This window comes from Myotis yumanensis, unplaced genomic scaffold (genome assembly GCF_028538775.1).
Source record: "Myotis yumanensis isolate MYYU_CA2020_CCGP unplaced genomic scaffold, mMyoYum1.0.hap1 SCAF_20, whole genome shotgun sequence".
NCBI classification, from domain to species: Eukaryota; Metazoa; Chordata; class Mammalia; order Chiroptera; family Vespertilionidae; genus Myotis; species Myotis yumanensis.
The window spans coordinates 10,319,103-10,338,300 of NW_027223771.1; the positions used below are offsets into that span (position 1 = coordinate 10,319,103).

At 67.5% G+C, this 19,198-nt stretch overlaps 1 protein-coding gene across 1 annotated transcript in view; it reads left to right on the forward strand.

The window, feature by feature from the left end:
- Positions 1–9,908: 9,908 nt before the first annotated feature.
- The window catches only part of ACSBG1 (acyl-CoA synthetase bubblegum family member 1), a 31,055-nt gene continuing 21,765 nt past the window's right edge, over positions 9,909–19,198 (forward strand). Inside the window, 2 exon segments of the mRNA XM_070400478.1 lie at positions 9,909–10,018; positions 12,414–12,742. Coding sequence (XP_070256579.1) covers positions 12,663–12,742 — 80 coding nt within the window. The 5' untranslated portion in view covers positions 9,909–10,018; positions 12,414–12,662.

The following is a 19,198-nucleotide window of genomic DNA, read 5'->3' on the forward strand; positions in this document are numbered from 1 at the left end:
CGCTTCCCCCGCACCCCCCTCCCCGACCTCCCGGCTTTTATGGGGCGCGGGCCGCGGAGCCCGGTGGGCGCGGGCCGTCTGTGCGGTCACGGTCACGGTCACGGGCGCCCCCGGTGCCGCCTCCTCGGAGCCCGAGTGGCTGTGGCCCTGCGATAGCGCCCGGGCCCCACGCCCAGTTCTGGGCGCCTCCGGGGCGGGAGCGGGGCACGGGGAGGGGGGACGGGTGTGGGGGGGCAGCCTGGGGCAGGGGCTCCTGTGCCTCCCACCCACCGGGGCCCCAACCCTCTGGGACCCCAGGTCCCTGAGACCCCAACCCACTGACACCCCAACCCACTGACACCCCAGTCCCCTAGGATCCCAACCCACTGACACCCCAGGCCCCTGAGACCCAGCCCCCCCAAACCCAGACCACCTAGAGCCGTGCCTACCTAGAACCCAACCCACCAGGACCCCAGGACCCTGAGACTCTGGCCCATCTAGAGCCTGGCACCCTAAGACCCCAGGCCCTTGACACCCCAACCTACCAGACATCAGACTCCTAAGACCCCGCCCCCCGAGACCCAAACCACCTAGACCTGTGCTACCTAGACCCCAACCCATGGGGACCCCAGGCCCCTAGGACCCCAACCCACTGACACCCCAGGCCCCTGAGATCCCAGGCCCCTGAGACCCCAACCCACTGACACCCCAGGCCCCTAAGACCCCAACCCACTGACACCCCAACCCATTGACACCCCAGCCCCCTGAGACCCCAACCCACTGACATCCCAGCCCCCTGAGACCCCAACCCACTGACACCCCAGCCCCCTGAGACCCCAACCCACTGACACCCCAGCCCCCTAGGACCCCAACCCACTGACACCCCAGCCCCCTGAGACCCCCAACCCACTGACACCCCAGCCCCCTAAGACCCCAATTAACTGAGACCCCTACCCCATAGACCTGTGCCTACCTAGATCCCAACCCATGGGGACCCCAGATTCCTGAGACCCCAACTCACCGGGACCCACACACACCAGGCCCCTGGGACCCTGGCCCCCCAAGACCCCAACCCACCATGACCCAATCCGCTTAGAGCCAGTGGTTCTCAACCTTCCTCATGCCGCGACCCTTTAATACACTTCCTCGTGTTGTGGTGACCCCCAATTTTATGGTTACAAATTGAACATCATTAAAGCCTAGTGATTAATCACAAAAACAATATGTAATTACATGTGTGTTTTCCCGTGGTCTTAGGCGACCCCCGTGAAAGGGTCGCGACCCACAGGTTGAGAACCGCTGCTTAGACCCTGGCCCCTGAGGGTGACCCGGGCCTGGAGCCCAGCCCAGCCCTGCTGGTGGGAAGGGTTCGGGGTCCCCCCTCCAGGGGAGGCGCTGCCGCCCTGGGGACACCTGGGGACAGGCTGGGCACCTGCTGCTCCAGGTGATGAAAGGATGGGGCGTGTTCATTTCCTGAGTTTGCTTTTCTGCGTGTGTCCGTTTGTGTTTGCAGGAACGTACGTGCGTGTGGGTACGTGTGTCCGCCTATATATCAAAAGGGTGACGTGCAAATTGACTGATCGCGGAACGGCTGGACCGCCGTGGCCCCTCGCCCCATCCCATCGGGCGGGCGCTGGACCCCACCAGGGCACGGATTCGTGCACGGGGCTCTGGTGTACACGTCTTAGAAGGGAGCCTGAAAATCAGCAGGTTTGGGTTCCCCGAGAGTCGGGGTTGGAGCATCACTAGCCCCAGAGGAGGCACTCAGAGCCCTGGGTTAGCAGAACCCGTGGCCCAGGCGCCGGCCGTCCCCAGGCTGCCGTGCCCACGCCGTCGGGTCCCCAGCCGTCCCTCCCGTCACGATCCCCCCATCCCCTTCCCCGGGACCCCTCCCCAGGGTCCTCGCAGAGCGGGGCGCAGGTCCCACACGGGACAGAGGCGTGACCTGGCACCCCGTTAGCAGGTCCACGAGGCACCGGGAGGGCCACCCCGGGGGGAAGACAGGCCCCCAAGACACTGACCCTCGCCAGGCCCCAGCCCCCCGAGGCCTCTGGGGCACGGAGGCCCTTACCGGGGTCTCGGCTCCCCCTGGAGCAGAGGGCTCTCCTCTGTTTAGCTTAGATCACCAGACAGAACCGGACGTCTTCCTCCTGGTCCCGGCAGACGACCTACCCAACGCAGGGGCCTCGCTGGGCATCGGGCAGGCGCCGTGCCACCGCGGGCTGGGCACCTTCCACAGCATCTCCACCCCCCCTCCCCCCCCAGCAGAGGGGAAACGAGGCTCGGAGAGGCGCAGCGTCACGGGCGACGGAGGCGGGGACCGTGCCGGAACCCCGACCCAGACCGAATGCTCCCGGAGCCCACGGTCTCCCCAGCCCACCCCACACCTGCCCGCGCCGGGGCCAGGGAGCGGGGCCGCTGGGCACGGAGCCAGGTCCGCACACGGGAGCCTCCAGTTCCCGCACCGTCTCGGTGCTTTGATGTTTTAATACTCGAGGAGGCAGGTGGACGCTTTCTGTAGGTTTTCTGGAAAAATCCTGTCTTCCACGCACCCTCCCAGTTTGGGGGACGAGGAAACGGACATCCAGAAAGGCTCACGCAGCACCTTCGCCCCGGCAGGCTGAGCCGGAACCCGGGCCTTCTGACTCCCGGCCAGCGCCCCCCACGTCTCATCGCCCCAGAGCACGCAGTCCTGTCCCGAGTCAGGAACACTCCACGTGAACTCGCTGCGACAGCGAACAGGCGGGCAGCACAACACGTCGTAGGTGAACGATGGGGAGCCCCACGGTGTCACTCCTTCCTCCCCCCCACCCCGTGCAGGGTCGGAGCATCGCCCGCCTCCAGAGCCACCCCTGCCACGCGCGCCCCCAGGGGAGCCCCCTCTGGCTTCTACAATGGTTCCTTGTGCCTCTGGGTGGACGTGGTATCGATGGAGTCACCCAGGCCGTGTTCCTCGGCGTTGGGCCTCTTCTGTTACGTGCGTGGGGGGCCGTTCCGGTCGCTGTCTGACAGGTTCCTTCTCGTGTGGGTTCGTGCTCGGCTGTGTGCCCGCACCGCCCGTCAGCGCCCAGCCGGCCATCGGGGCCCCGGCGTGTCCTGCAGCGCGGACGTTCACACGACGTTCACACGGACGCTGCCGCTGGGCGGGCTCCCGGGGTGGGATTCTGGCTCGGGTGGGGCGACCGGCCCTCGCAGGAAGGGCAGTGGGCACGGCCCTGCTGCCGCCCGGTGGCTGCCTGCGGGGAAGCACTGCCCCAAACCGTCCCGGCCACTCCCTTTCCAGCCGAGCCACAGGCCTGGTGCTGCCAGGCACCCCCTGGTCCTGGGCGGGCTGCCGGCGAGAGATAATGGGCTCTTGGGGCGCCCGCCTCCGGCCCTGTGTGGGGCGGCGTGGCTCCGAGGACACCGTGGCCCCACCCAGGGCCGGCTTCGCTCTCCTGGGCCCCTATCTCCCCGGGGCCAGCACGTGCCTGGTGCGGGGAAGGTGTCCCCCCAAAAGGCAGCTCACGCTGGATAATTGTAAAGGCTGTTTGCTGGACTACGTTCCGTTTTCACAATGTAATAGATCCGACTGCTAAAGTGTGTGTGTCTTTGGGGGGACACCCTGCATGTGGGATTGAACCCGGCTTTCTGAGAGGCCCCGAGCCCTGCCCCGTGCCCCACACCGTGCCCGCCCCGTGCCCCACACCGTGCCCGCCCATGCCTCAGCGCGGAGCCTGCGGGCACAGCGACGCCTGACGCGGGAGGGTCCTGTCCCCGGGGTCAGCACGCGGCTCCCTCCGGGCGGGGCTGGGGCTTCCTCAGCAGGGACCCGGGTGCTGGTCCCCAGAGATGGGCGCGTGGCCACACGGGCCTGGACGCATCTGCCCGAGCCTGTGGTCAGACCTCAGACCCCGCGGGAAAGTCCTGAGGGGGGGAGGGGGGGCGGGGAGCTGTGTCGCTGACAGTGGCGGGAGGAGGCCTCCGAGGAGGGAAAGATGGGGCACTCGGGGCGTCCGGCAGGGCTTGCTGGCGGAGTGAGCGGGGAAGCCGGGGTGAGGGAGGCCGCGTGGGTGCAAAGCCCTGAGAGAGGCGCTCACGGGTGCTGGCTCAGGCGGTCCAGGTGCTCAGGGAGGGCTGGGCGGGGCTGACCCCACTGTCCCCACCTGCCAGGCCCGGCTCTTCCGTGGGGCTCCCTGTGCCATTGGGGGGGAAGGGGGGCGCAAAGGGAGTCAAGGTCTGTCTGGTTCCGCCTCAGGGAGACCCCCGTAAAGAAGGGGGCTCCTGCCCTGACCAGTTTGACTCAGTGGATAGAGCGTCAGCCTGCGGACTGAAGGGTCCCGGGTTCGAATCCGGCAAGGGGCATGTGCCTTGGTTGCGGGCACATCCCCAGTAGGGGGTGTGCAGGAGGCAGCTGATCGATGTTTCTCTCTCATTGATGTTTCTAACTCTCTATCCCTCTCCCTTCCTCTCTGTAAAAAATCAATAAAATATATTAAAAAAAAAACAAAAAAAAAAAAACAAGGGCCTCCTGGAGTCCCCGCGGCCAAGAGTGGCCTGTGGAGGTGCTCAAACTCCCGTTTGGAAAAAGGAAAGATGTTCTCCCCGCGTGGCAGCGAGGGGGAACCCGCCGACTCCTCCAGCTGTGACCGGCACTGGGCGTCCGCGGGTCCTTGAGGACAGGAGGGGGGCTCCGTCCCGGGCAGGGCGACCCCCGCCACCCCGTCCTCCGTCCTCCGACGCGCGCCTGCCCCTCGCAGCGGGGCAGCCTGGGCCCCAGCCCCAGCTCAGCGCCCGCTGGGGACGTGGCCCCTCCCAGCCCCGCCGGCGTCGCCCTGCACGACAGGGTCACACGATGAGGCCGTGGATGGGGACGCCCGGCACGGCTCTGGGCACAGGTGGCACCGGGGTCACGCCCCTCCTCGCCCGTTTCAAAGGCCAGGCTCCCAGCACCTCGAGGCAGGAGCAGCCCCCCGCTCCTGAGCGTGAGCCTCTCCGGGCACCCGTCTCTTCCCAGCTGTGCCCGTGGGTGTGAGGAGCAGGGCCTGGGAGGGGACGGCTCCGTTGGCACCGAGGGCCCGGCCTGGGCCTGGCTCGGCACAGATGCGCCCTGTGCACCTCCCTCCCGCCGCCCGGCCGTGCCGGTTTGTCCTTAAGTAGGACACGGGGCTGAGCAGGCGGCTTGCCACCCTCGCGGTGTGATTCCCATGCTGAGTAGCCCCGGCCCCGACTCCTCGCCTGGGCCTCTAGCCAGGACTGAGGCCTGGGGTGGCTCAGCCGTCCCCTGGGGGAGGCACCCACACAGCCAGCCCAGGCAGCAGCAGAGAGGTCCCCAGGCTCAGACCAGACCCCCCGCCGGAGCTCCCCAATGTTGGGGGTCCCCAGCTGCAGCCCATCCCCCAGCTTCATGGGGGCCTGCCCCCGTCCCAGTCCGGAGCCTTCTGGGGTCCCCGTAATAAAAGGGTCAGACCTGGTCTTAGTGCAGGTGTCCACACTGCTGGGTGCTAACTCACCGCACCCCGTGGGGTACAGGTTATTAGAGCTCCCTCTGCAGGTGAGAAAACGGAAGCACAGAGAGGTTGGTCAGGTATCCAACGTCACACAGCCTTCGAGGGCCCAGGTCTCCCTAAACAGCCCCCAGCAAGCCCGTGCCCTAAGGCAGCGGTTCTCAACCTTCCTGATGCCGCGGCCCGTTAATACAGCTCCTCGTGTTGTGGGGACCCCCAACCATAAAATTATTTTCGTTGCTACTTCATAACTGTAATTTTGCTACTGTTATGAATCGTCATGTACATATCTGATATGCAGGATGTATTTTCATGGTTACAAATTGAACATAATTAAAGCATAGTGATTAATCACAAAAACAATATGTAATTATAGACGTGTTTTCCGATGGTCTTAGGTGACCCCTGTGAAAGGATCGTTCGGCCCCCAAAGGGGTCGCGACCCACAGGCTGAGAACCGCTGCCCTAAGGCTTTGTTGGGAGTGGGTCCCAGGGCACAGAAGTGAGGGGAAAGGAGCCGAGGGGGCGGGAGGAGAGCAGACACAGGGGCGGGAGCGCCGCCGAGCTGCCCGCTGGCTGTTCACAGGAGAGCCGGTCTCTGCTGAGGGGGCAGGCGGGGCGGGAGCTGACCCGGCCTTCCCGGCTCGATGTCTCCCCAGGAGGGGCCGGTGCAGCCTGAGGACAGGGAGGGGCAGAGGGGTGAGCCTGTCCAGGCGTGACTGTCCCCGTCCGCACCTCTCCCCCTCCCCCTTCCGTTGTTGACCTTGGCCTTGAGCTGCCTGAGCTGTTTGTTGTCCTTTCTGCTAAGCTGGTTTCTGTTGGGGTGTCTGCCCTTGGCAACCAAGACTCCCCGTTTCACAGAGGAGGAAACGCAGACTCGAGGAGCTAGGGGGCGTGGCCTGGGCCCGTACCTGGGTCCCCGTGCCCTCCGGATCCACGCAGGTCACAGCTGCCTCCTCCTCCGCTGCCTGAACCCCCTGCCCCAAAGGGCTGGTCCTAGGGGCAGGCCACTGGCTCCCAGCCCCGTCCTCACTCTCTTCTGCCCCCGCTTGCGGGAGAGCCATCCTGGTGGCCGAACCGCCGAGAACCTGCGTCCCCGGGGAGGGGGCAGCTCAGCTCTGAGCCTGGACCCAGGCCCCACCCATCCGGTTCAGAAGGGGCCCGAGAGGACAGGGAGGCAGCCCAGGCGGCTCACGGGGAGGCGGGTGGAAAAGATGGGGAGGGCAGGGTCCCTGGGAATCTTCCCTGGAGACGGCAGGCGGGGGTTCTGCGGCCACCAGGGGCCAGCAGAGGCCGAGGTCCCGCCTCAGCCCTGGGCCTGGGCCTGGGCCAGGCGGCCTCCAGCCAGAGCCCCAAGGCTGCAGCACTTTGAAATAAAAAATAAATCAATAAAAATTGTGACACACACACACACACACACACGTAGCAGCAAAACAGTCGGCCAGAAGCTCCGATGCTGAGAATACACAGCGGTCCCCTCCTGACCCGGCCCCTGAGGCACCTTATTTTAAAAAAAACTTTATTTTTTTAAAATATATTTTATTGATTTTTTACAGAGAGGAAGGAAGAGGGACAGAGAGTTAGAAACTTTGATGAGAGAAACATCGATCAGCTGCCTCCTGCACGCCCCCCACTGGGGATGTGCCCGCAGCCAAGGCACACGCCCTTGACCGGGATCGCACCCAGACCCTTCAGTCCGCAGGCCGACGCTCTATCCACTGAGCCACACCAGGCAGGGCTTAACCGTTTTTATTCTGAATACCTCTTTCTAGAGAGGGTTTCAGAGTTTTAAACCCTAGCTTATCTCCAAATCCCGATGGATCAGCCCTAAGCCTTGCCTGTGTGCAGTGAAGTAGCTCGTCCCCCTTGCTCCCTCCCGCCACCGCGTCTGACTCTCCGTTCTGTTCTTTGCGCCTGTGTCTGAGCAGCGTGGTCATCCCGCTCCCCTCTCTCCACCCACGTCCACAGCATCTCACAGCCTCAGCGTCAGGCGAGGGTGCGAGCGACCGTTCACCTCCCGCCCGGTCAGCCGTTCTCGTGAGTAACATTTACTTTCTTTAATGAGAAAAAAAATGTTTTTAATTTCCCACCTTCTTCTATAGCAGATTCCAACAGTGTCCTGTGATCAGATTGTAGAGGTGGTACATGGACATTTGTTATTTTTTTAAATATGTTTTTATTGATCTCAGAGAGGAAGGGAGAGGGAGAGAGAGAGAAACTTTAATGATGAGAGAGAATCGTGGGTCGGCCGCCTCCTGCACGCCCCCCACTGGGGATGGAGCCCACAACCCGGGCCTGTGCCCTGACCAGGAATTGAACCCTGACCTCCTGGTTCCTAGGTCGACGCTCAGCCACGGAGCCACACTGACCGGGTTCAACTAAAAAATTTTAAATGATGTGCAGTCCCAGAGGCAGATGTGGCGAAAGTGGCGAAGGGCGTTGGGAGGTGGGTCGGAAAACTGGTCCTGATGGTCAGATTGCGAGCGAGGACCGTGCTGTGCTGGCCGGGCCAGGCGGCTGGGTGGGTGGCCGCCTTCCCTGTGGGTGGGGGCGGGCCTCGCGCTGAGGACACAGGGACTCTATCTCCTCCCAGCTCCTCGCTGACCGTCCCCCCATCCCTTCTTGTGCCGTGACTTACTCTTCTAAGTTGTTTTTCTCCGTGTCCCTAATCACCCTTTTCACCCCATCGTTCACCAAACAGCATATCTTCCGGTTGAATCATCGTCTGGGTCACCCGGCCTGTTACACGGAGCCCCTCTTTGGCTGCAGACGCCCAGGAGCCACCTCCAAAAGGAGCTGTTTGTGGGGCCCCCGTGGCCGGGGCCCACAGCTGAGCCGAGAGGCACTCGGGGTCACAGGTCATCCCGCCGACAGGTGTTTGCCGAGCGCCCGTTCCCTGCTGGGCGCTGTGTTCGGAGGAGCCTGCCTTCCTGGCAACAGGCGCATCGGAGTGAGATGAAGGTGAGGGCGTGCTGGGGGGCGGGGGGGAGGGAGGGAGTCAGGGGCATGGGTTCACAGGGGCGTCAGGGGAGGCCTCACTGTGAGGGGAATGTTGTCGGGGTGATGGATGGGGTGGTGCCTCCCAGGCCGAGGGACAGCCCACACGGAGGAGCAGGTGCAGCCCGTGGGGCTGGTGCGGGAGCCGAGGTCAGAGGCCTGCTGCCCACGGAAGGGTGTGTTAGGGCCTGGGTGGCCTCCTCCCTGCGCAGGGGGCCCCGGACCCCGCCTGCTCAGGGCGGTCACTCGGGGCCACAGCCGCTGGAGGGAGGGCTCCACCCTCCGCACACCCGGTCCTTCCCGCCCCTCCCCTCCGGTTCCAGGCCTGCCGGCTCCCGCCCCGCGTGCCCTCATTCTCCCTTTCCCGGCTCACCCACTTCCACCTCCTGTCTAATCTCAGGAGAGGAAAAACTGGTCTGCGTGTCCCCACAGGCCGCCTCTGGGAGCCTCCGTCCCTACTTCCCGTGAACCACTGGGAAGGGAGGAGGCAGGCAAGTACCGCAAGCCAGGTACCGCCTGACCCAGAACAGTCCCCGGGGAAGCCCTGCGACTGCCGGCTGGGCGCCTCCCAGTCCCGCTGGCTCCTCACCCACACCCCCGAGCAGCCGCGACCACCGACCCTCCCGCACGCGCAGGGCTCAGGTGCAGAGGCGGAGTCCCTCGCCCAGGTCACTCGGCAAAGACCCAGGAGGGCCCTGGCGGGTGTGGCTCGGTGGACAGAGCGTCAGCCCGCAGACTGAAGGGTCCCGGGTTCGAGTCCAGTCAAGGGCACGTGCCTGAGTTGTGGGCTCGATCCCCAGTAGGGGGCGAGGGGGAGGCAGCCGATCCATGATTCCCTCTCATCATGGATGTTTCTCTCTGTCTCGTCTCCCTTCCTCTCTGAAATCATTAAAAAATAGATTAAAACAACAGCAAAATCTGGCAGTTCTAAAAAAAAATAAAATAAAATAAAGACAAACAGGCAGGAGAGGCAGGAGTTGAACCAGGTCTGTAACTCGGAGCCTGGGCTTCCCTCCCCGCGGCTCCTCACTCACCTGCAGACCTGAGGGTCTGCCAAGGGCTGGCGCCCTCCCCTGGGACACACACACACACTCACACACACACACACGTGCAGCCACCACACCCGGCACCTGTGGCTTTAGGGGTGCCGCCCACGGGCGGTCTGCATTGTGTGCCGTGGGCTGGGCCCCACCTTGTCACACCGGACCGGTCCCCAGAGCACCCCTGGTTCCAGCCAGCGGCCCTGTCCCCCAAGCAGCCCCCCTCACGGCCCCCTTTTGGAGACCTGGGACTCCCCACCGTTGCCTTCGGTAAACAAGCTACTCTGGGTCGGATCACGTCCCCCCAAAATCGTGTCCAGCCGGAGCCTGGAGTGTACCCTGACTTGGAAGTTGGGTCTTTACAGATGCCATTGGTGAAGGCGTGACAGAGGGACGGCGGCCGGAGAAGGTGGCGGTGGAGGTGGGAGCGAGCGTCGGCACCAGAACCCGGGGCCTGCGCCTCGGGAGGGAGGGGGCGGCCCTGAGGCGCCTGGACGAGGCCTTCAGCCCCCAGCGGTGAGGACAAGGTCCTGTGGTTTGAAGGCCCGAGGCTGGGTCTCTGTTCACTCCCACCGCCCCCCCCCCCCCCCGCCCCCATGCCCAGGGACCGAGGACAGTCAGTGTTAGAGGGGCTTCCGGGGCCGGCACACCCACCACCAGCACTGCTCCCCTGTAGCTGAAGGACAGACCGTGCGCGCGCGTGCGTCCGGGAGCCCTGGACGGCCCCTCCCGGGGTCTCCTGTCTCAGGTCTGCTCCAGGGCCCTGCTCTGCACCTGGCAGTTCTCCAGGGACAGCTGCAGAGTGAGGGTCGGGGAGCAGTCCCCAGGCTGCAGGGTGAAGGTGGGGGGAGCAGGGCTGCAGAGTGAGGGTCGGGGAGCAGTCCCCAGGCTGCAGGGTGAGGGTGGGGGGAGCAGGGCTGCAGGGTGAAGGTGGGGGGAGCAGGGCTGCAGGGTGAAGGTGGGGGGAGCAGGGCTGCAGGGTGAGGGTGGGGTGAGCAGGGCTGCAGGGTGAAGGTGGGGGGACCAGGGCTGCAGGGTGAGGGTGGGGTGAGCAGGGCTGCAGGGTGAAGGTGGGGGGAGCAGGGCTGCAGGGTGAAGGTGGGGGGAGCAGGGCTGCAGGGTGAAGGTGGGGGGACCAGGGCTGCAGGGTGAAGGTGGGGGGGAGCAGGGCTGCAGGGTGAAGGTGGGGGGAGCAGGGCTGCAGGGTGAAGGTGGGGGGAGCAGGGCTGCAGGGTGAAGGTGGGGGGGAGCAGGGCTGCAGGGTGAGGGTGGGGGGGAGCAGGGCTGCAGGGTGAAGGTGGGGGGAGCAGGGCTGCAGGGTGAAGGTGGGGGGAGCAGGGCTGCAGGGTGAAGGTGGGGGGAGCAGGGCTGCAGGGTGAGGGTGGCGTGAGCAGGGCTGCAGGGTGAGGGTGGGGGGGAGCAGGGCTGCAGGGTGAGGGTGGGGGGAGCAGGGCTGCAGGGTGAGGGTGGGGGGAGCAGGGCTGCAGGGTGAAGGTGGGGGGAGCAGGGCTGCAGGGTGAGGGTGGCGTGAGCAGGGCTGCAGGGTGAGGGTGGCGTGAGCAGGGCTGCAGGGTGAAGGTGGGGGGAGCAGGGCTGCAGGGTGAGGGTGGGGGGAGCAGGGCTGCAGGGTGAGGGTGGGGGGAGCAGGGCTGCAGGGTGAGGGTGGGGGGAGCAGGGCTGCAGGGTGAGGGTGGCGTGAGCAGGGCTGCAGGGTGAAGGTGGGGGGAGCAGGGCTGCAGGGTGAGGGTGGGGGGAGCAGGGCTGCAGGGTGAGGGTGGGGGGGAGCAGGGCTGCAGGGTGAGGGTGGGGGGAGCAGGGCTGCAGGGTGAGGGTGGCGTGAGCAGGGCTGCAGGGTGAAGGTGGGGGGAGCAGGGCTGCAGGGTGAAGGTGGGGGGAGCAGGGCTGCAGGGTGAGGGTGGGGGGGAGCAGGGCTGCAGGGTGAGGGTGGGGGGAGCAGGGCTGCAGGGTGAAGGTGGGGGGAGCAGGGCTGCAGGGTGAGGGTGGGGGGGAGCAGGGCTGCAGGGTGAAGGTGGGGGGAGCAGGGCTGCAGGGTGAGGGTGGGGGGAGCAGGGCTGCAGGGTGAAGGTGGGGGGAGCAGGGCTGCAGGGTGAAGGTGGGGGGAGCAGGGCTGCAGGGTGAGGGTGGGGGGAGCAGGGCTGCAGGGTGAAGGTGGGGGGAGCAGGGCTGCAGGGTGAGGGTGGGGGAGCAGGGCTGCAGGGTGAAGGTGGGGGGAGCAGGGCTGCAGGGTGAAGGTGGGGGGAGCAGGGCTGCAGGGTGAGGGTGGGGGGAGCAGGGCTGCAGGGTGAAGGTGGGGGGAGCAGGGCTGCAGGGTGAAGGTGGGGGGAGCAGGGCTGCAGGGTGAGGGTGGGGGGGAGCAGGGCTGCAGGGTGAAGGTGGGGGGAGCAGGGCTGCAGGGTGAGGGTGGCGTGAGCAGGGCTGCAGGGTGAAGGTGGGGGGAGCAGGGCTGCAGGGTGAGGGTGGGGGGAGCAGGGCTGCAGGGTGAGGTTGGGGGAGCAGGGCTGCAGGGTGAGGGTGGCGTGAGCAGGGCTGCAGGGTGAAGGTGGGGGGAGCAGGGCTGCAGGGTGAGGGTGGCGTGAGCAGGGCTGCAGGGTGAAGGTTGGGGGAGCAGGGCTGCAGGGTGAGGGTGGGGGGAGCAGGGCTGCAGGGTGAAGGTGGGGGGGAGCAGGGCTGCAGGGTGAGGGTGGGGGGAGCAGGGCTGCAGGGTGAAGGTGGGGGGAGCAGGGCTGCAGGGTGAAGGTGGGGGGAGCAGGGCTGCAGGGTGAGGGTGGCGTGAGCAGCCCCAGGGTCGGTGGTGCACCTCCCCAGAGGAGGATTGGCCGGGCTTCCTGGGAGAGGGGGGTGGATTTGCATGAGAAAGAACACTGGCCTCATTGACATTCTCCTTGTCTAGAGGGGAACAAAACCACCAAGAAAAGGAGTTTCAATCCCGACAACTCGGCCACTGAGGAGCCTGTGAGCTTCCAGAAATAGAGGAAATGGCCTCCTTGGGCCACTCCAGGGGCTCCCCGCCCCCTGCCCGCCCCCACTGCCCACTCAAGGCCAGCCCCGCGCAGCGCCAGACCGAGCCTCCCCAGCAGATGCCCGAGGCGGACACCACGCAGCTCTGGAGCCGGACGCCGCTGCCCCCCGGGACCCCAGCATGCCGGACAGCCGAGAGGCCCCCCAGGACAGCCGGCCGGACCCGGGCTCGGGGACCACCCCGCAAAACTTGGGGGCCAGGTAGGTCGGCCGCGGCCGGGGCTCTGCTCCGGGAGCCTGGGGTCAGGGCCTGGATGTGCTGTGTGACCTGGGCACCTGCTCTGCTCCCTGAGCCTGTGTGTCTGGGCGTGGAGGGGGGTCTGGGTGGGGTGAGTCCCGGCCGGGCGTGGGCTGGCGGCGTGCTGCTCCGTGTCCGGGCCTAGCGTGGCCCAGGGGCGCCACCGGACGACTCCCACGCGGGGGCTCCGGCGGAAAGAGGAGGAACTTGCTGGTTACTAAGTGTCCCGTCCGGCGTGTGGGGTCAAGGACAGGAGGGCGGGGAGAGCCGGAGGGTCTGGCTCCGGCTCGCGGCGTGACCTTGGCCGGTCGCTGTCCCTCTCTGGGCTTCCGCCCAGTGGTTGAGGGTTCCCCACAGTCCTTGGGCCCTGAGTCCTGCTCAGCTGCATCCAGAAGGGGGCCTGGGCCCTGTCCGCCCAAGGTGTGGGCACCTGAGAAGGTAGGACCCGGGCCCGGAGCCCCCCGCCCCCCCCCCGCCTGGAGCAGGGAGCAGGCAGACCCTGGACCCCAGAGCGTCCGGGCGCTGGCAGGGGGCGAGGCGAGGAAGGGCGTGCGGCAGAGGGAGCCGTGCTGCGAGGGTGCGAAGACGCGGAGGAGGACACGGAGATGCAGGGACAGGAGGGGTCTGGGCGCAGCGCAGAGCGGGGGAGGATAGAGGGATGCGGAGCGCCAGCATGTGAGCCACAGCGTGGTGGCCGGACGGGGCGGGCGAGGGGCAGGCAGGAAGGACGGAGCCAAAGCATTGGGAGAATGGGCCTCGGACCCCGAGGCTCCGCGTGGCTGGCAGAGCTGGGCGGACTCCAGTCCTTCCGGAAGGAAGCGGGCGCCTCACGCACGGCCTTGGGCACTGGGCCCGCCCCTCCCTGGACAGCGGGCGCGCCGAGTGAAGTTGCGGTCCCCCCTCACCCACGGAGGTGCTCACAGGCACGGCCCTGCAGCTCGGCGGGTTCTCGGGGTCCCTGCCCGTCAGGGAGGGCCGGATGGGGTGAGGAGCCCCGTGTTGGAGCCCGTGCCTCAGGCCCACGGGGACAAGGGATGGAGAGAGCCTGGCCGCCCTGGGAGGCGGGCACGTGGCTCCCTGAGGCCGGGGCCTGGGTTAGACCCACGAAAGGCAGAGCCCGAGCCCGCCTGGTGCAGGGAGGGGAGGCCGGTGCGGGCCCGTGGGGCGCGGCTGGACCCCGGCTGCAGGCCGGCCCTCTGCTCACCACACAGTGACTCTGAGCCTGTTCCCTCCCCCCCACCCCTCGGTGCAGACGGGGACGGGAGGCCGGGCAGCCGCTGCAGCAGAGGCTCCCACAGGCTCCGGGCTGCCCCCGCTGCACCAGGACTCTCGGCAGCAGGCGGGCCCTCCCTGACCCGGGCAAGACACCCTCAGCCTGTCTCCCCACCTGTCCCCTGGAGGGTCCTGTCTGCCCTCAGCCTGTCTCCCCACCTGTCCCCTGGAGGGTCCTGTCTGCCCTCAGCCTGTCTCCCCACCTGTCCCCTGGAGGGTCCTGCCTGCCCTCAGCCTGTCTCCCCACCTGTCCCACGGAGGGCCCTGCCTGCTCTCAGCCTGTCTCCCCACCTGTCCCCTGGAGGGTCCTGCCTGCCCTCAGCCTGTCTCCCCCCCTGTCCCACGGAGGGTCCTGCCTGCTCTCAGCCTGTCTCCCCGCCTGTCCCCTGGAGGGCCCTGCCTGCCCTCAGCCTGTCTCCCCACCTGTCCCCTGGAGGGTCCTGCCTGCTCTCAGCCTGTCTCCCCACCTGTCCCCTGGAGGGTCCTGCCTGCCCTCAGCCTGTCTCCCCGCCTGTCCCACGGAGGGCCCTGCCTGCTGTGAGGAAAGAGCTCGGAGCCCTTGTTTCTGTTCTAAAGTCAGAGGTGGTGGCAGCTGCTGCTCTGCCCCTCCCGCCGGCTCCGCACGAGGGTGCCCTTCAGGCCGCCCCCCTGTCCTGGCCGCGTGGCCGCGCTGCTGCCGGGCAGGGGGGCTTGAGAGGTGCCTTTCCTCTCCCCTCGCCCTCCCCGTGCTTTGGGGGAGAGAGGAGGTGGGGTTGGAGACTGAGCGAGGACGGAGACCCACTGAGCTGCCCTTTGTGCCACACCATGCAGGGCAGGGCCGAGGGGCAGGGGCCGTGCAGAGCTGAGGCCGAGGGGCAGGGCAGGGGCCGTGCAGGGCAGGGCTGAGGCTGAGGGGCCGTGCAGGGCTGAGACCGAGGGGCAGGGCAGGGGCCGTGCAGGGCAGGGCTGAGGCTGAGGGGCTGTGCAGAGCTGAGGCCAAGGGGCAGGGCAGGGGCCGTGCAGAGCTGAGGCCAAGGGGCAGGGCCGAGGGGCAGGGGCCGTGCAGAGCTGAGGCCGAGGGGCAGGGCAGGGGCCGTGCAGGGCAGGGCTGAGGCTGAGGGGCCGTGCAGGGCTGAGGCTGAGGGGCAGGGGCTGTGCAGAGCTGAGGCCAAGGGGCAGGGCAGGGGCCGTGCAGAGCTGAGGCCAAGGGGCAGGGCAGGGGCCGTGCAGGGCAGGGCTGAGGCTGAGGGGCCGTGCAGGGCTGAGACCGAGGGGCAGGGCAGGGGCCGTGCAGGGCAGGGCTGAGGCTGAGGGGCTGTGCAGAGCTGAGGCCAAGGGGCAGGGCAGGGGCCGTGCAGAGCTGAGGCCAAGGGGCAGGGCAGGGGCCGTGCAGAGCTGAGGCCAAGGGGCAGGGCCGAGGGGCAGGGGCCGTGCAGAGCTGAGGCCAAGGGGCAGGGCAGGGGCCGTGCAGGGCTGAGGGGCAGGGGCCGTGCAGAGCTGAGGGGCAGGGGTCGTGCAGAGCTGAGGTCAAGGGGCAGGGCCGTGCCTAGGGAGAAGGCGCCAGGCCTGGAGTGGCGGAACCAGCTGGGCGGGAACTGGGACAGGCCTGTGCCCTTTGAGGCTGTGGCTGTGGACCTGGCCGGCCCTCAGGGGTGCCCGTCGCGAGCCCAGGAGAGACCCTGCCTCTGAGCTGGAGGGAGCCCCGGCCGATGGAGGAAGGGCTTCCAGGGACTGGAGAGGGGGCGGCTCCTCCCGCGTTGGGCAGGGCGGTGCCCGGGTGGCTGGCAGGGGCGCCGTGCGGCCTGAGGGTGTGGGTGCAGAGGAGTAACCTGTGCCCATTAGACGGGACAGGGTGGGGCCGGCTAACTCCCAGGTCGGGGCGCCTGGTGTGGCCGGGTGAGGGCAGCCAGGCGTGCGCACAGCGGGCAGAGGAGGAGCAGAGAGGAGCTGGGCTGGGAGGCAGCGGAGCCGGGGAGAGCTGGTTGGGGAGGTGAGTCTGGAAGTGGGGGCCCAATGGGGTGGCCTGGAGGCAGGAGGCCAGGACCCGGGAGCCGCAGGGTCGGGTCTGGCCAGGGCAGGGTGGGAGCTCGGAACGGACCTCACTCCCGGCTCCCAGCTGCCCGCACGCACGGCTGCCAATCCGAGCCGGACGCACGGCTCAGTCCACGTCCCCGCACGCGTGGTGACGACACACAGGTGACTGGGCTGCAGGCTGTGGGTAGGTCATCGCGGGAGCACGGAGCCTGGTACTGACACGGCTCCAACCTAGATAGCCCCCCCGCCCCCCGATCCCGCACCTCTGACTGTGCGCCCTGCAGGGTGTGGGACAGCCGACGGCTCGGCACAGGGGTGTGATGCGAGCAGGGGTGTCGAGGCTGCTGCCGGCGCCGGGACTGTTCACAGCAGACCCATTTATGTCGAGTAGAGCGAGGACGCTCTAACGCGGTGACAAGAACGGGGCGGTGGACGCACGAACCTGCAGCACCGTCGCTGTCGATCGCCGTCAGCCGTCACCGCTGCACCGTTAGTCGCACCTGCTGCCCCGTCACGCGCCGGGCAGCGCCGGGTTCGGCGGCCTGGAACCGTCACGCACGTGCGCGCCCCGTGGTGCTGTGTGTTGGGGTGGCTGCAGCGCCGCTAGGTGACGGGGATCTCCGGCTCCATCAGAATCTACGGGACCCCCGCCCCCAGGCCCGGCCGCCCCTTCTGCCTCCTCGCGTGGGGCCCCTTGCTCTGTGGCCCTGAGGCCATTGGGCGCCGCCTGGAGTTAGAGCATAAACTCTGACGCCCACTTGCCTGGATGTGTACCCCGACTCTGCTCACCAGAGGGACTGGCCCGAGTTACGCAATCTCCCTGCGCCTCAGTGTCCTCGTCTGTGAAGTGGGCACAGGACAGGAGCGCAGTCGCTGGGCTGTGGTGCGATCGAGTGTCAGCGTAGACAGCGTCGCAGGCTCAGTGAGCGCTGGGCACGTGGCTGTTCCTGCCTTGTTGCTGTTCCCCTGCCCCCCCCCCCCCCGGGGGCCCAGGCGCCTGGTGGGCCTGTCCCTGCCCAGGGCAGCGGGGTGCCAGCCCCGGCCCCTCGCGGGATGCCCTCCGTCTGTGACGCGGCGGAGGAGACTGAGTCCCAGGCGGGACCCGGGCCTGCGCAGGGTCGCCCAGCGGAGGCAGAGCCCGGCCGGAGCCCAGGTGTCCGTCCCCAGGGAACTGCCTGTTGGCGCAGCCCCGCCGCCAGCCAACTCCACCGGCTCCCAGGCCGCTCGCTGCCTGTCCCTCGGGCTGTGACTCGGCTTCTTAGGGTGGACACTCTGGGCCCTGCCAACTGGGTCAGAGTGAGCTGGTTGGCGGCACCGCCCCCGCCCTCCCGCAGGCGCCGAGGGGAAGCCCTGGGGGCCGAGGCCTCCACTCCCATGAGGCCTTGGTGACAGCCACAGGCCTTCCGGCTGTCCCGCCCACCCTCCCGCCCCGGAGCCCAGGTCCCCAGGAGAGCTCTGCCTTGGCCCAGCCCCTCGTGAGCTGGGACCGAGGCTGGGGAGGGCCACACCTGGGCCTGTCACCCAGGCCTTGGGTCTGTGACCCTCCCACAGCTGTCCCCACTGCCCACCGCCCGGGACGCTCACCCTCTGCTCCATGAAGTCATCCCACCTCCCCCTCGCCAACTTGCTCCCTTCATCTTCGTTTCTGCCCCTGCCCCTGCCCCCTGCCCCTGTCCTAGCATCCTGCCCCCTGCCCCCTGCCCCTGTCCTAGCATCCTGCCCCCTGCCCCCTGCCCTAGCCTGGGACTGATGGTCCCACAGGGACCGTGAGCGCATCTTTGTTTATTGGCCATCAGACCCATCTTCTCTGACCCTTGGAGGAGGGACCAGGCTCCTGTGCTCTCTGTCTCCTGCCCCTGCCCCTGCCCCCTGCCCCCTGCCCCCTGCCCCTGTCCTAGCATCCTGCCCCCTGCCCCTGTCCTAGCATCCTGCCCCCTGCCCCCTGCCCCTGTCCTAGCATCCTGCCCCCTGCCCCCTGCCCTAGCCTGGGACTGATGGTCCCACAGGGACCGTGAGCGCATCTTTGTTTATTGGCCATCAGACCCATCTTCTCTGACCCTTGGAGGAGGGACCAGGCTCCTGTGCTCTCTGTCTCCTGCCCCTGCCCCTGCCCCCTGCCCCCTGCCCCCTGCCCCTGTCCTAGCATCCTGCCCCCTGCCCCTGTCCTAGCATCCTGCCCCCTGCCCCCTGCCCCTGTCCTAGCATCCTGCCCCCTGCCCCCTGCCCTAGCCTGGGACTGATGGTCCCACAGGGACCGTGAGCGCATCTTTGTTTATTGGCCATCAGACCCATCTTCTCTGACCCTTGGAGGAGGGACCAGGCTCCTGTGCTCTCTGTCTCCTGCCCCTGCCCCTGCCCCCTGCCCCTGCCCCCTGCCCCCTGCCCATCCGCACAAGGACGTGCTGACCAAGGATCCTGGTCCTGAGGCAGGAGGGGTCCTTTCCCTCCGGGAACGGACTGGGGACATGCACTGCGTGGCAGACGGTCGTGTTCCCTGTGTCTCTGATGCTCAGCGCTCCGGGGGGGCCTGGCCAGGGCAGCTCCAGCAAGAAGCAGGAGGGCTTCCTGGGGGAGGAGGCGCCTGCGGGGCAGGTCGGCTTGTGGGACCTGCAGCGGGTGGAAAGGGAAGGTGTCACCCTCCCCAGGCCCTCCTGATGCTGGAATAAGCCTGTAGGCCCGGCCTCCTCGTCCGTTCGGAAACTCTGCATCCTGCTTGTTCGTCAGGCTGCCAGGAGGGGCTGAGAGGTCTGGGCCCTGGGCTCCTGCCAGCCCCCACGTGGGGACATGTCTACCACCTCCATCTCCCTGGCGCCCACTCGGTCCTTACCTCACAGCTCAGCCCTCGCAGGGGAGCGGGAGCGGGGAGCGGGAGGGGTGGGGGAGGAGCAGGGCGGAGTCAGCACTGCTGTGGGGTTTGCTGGGGTGGGGTTGTTAACAGCTTCCAACTCCTTGAACCCAAACAGCCAGAGAGCGTCTGGGCTCGCGGACGGGGTGAGGGTCTCCCAGCAGCTTCTCAAAGGGGCTCATGGCCCCGAGGCGGCTCAGGCAGCACCCAGGTCCTGCCTGCCAGGTGCCCTGAGGTGGCCGTGGGCAAGGATGGCTGGGCAAGGCGGCCTTTAGGGACCGAGCATCTG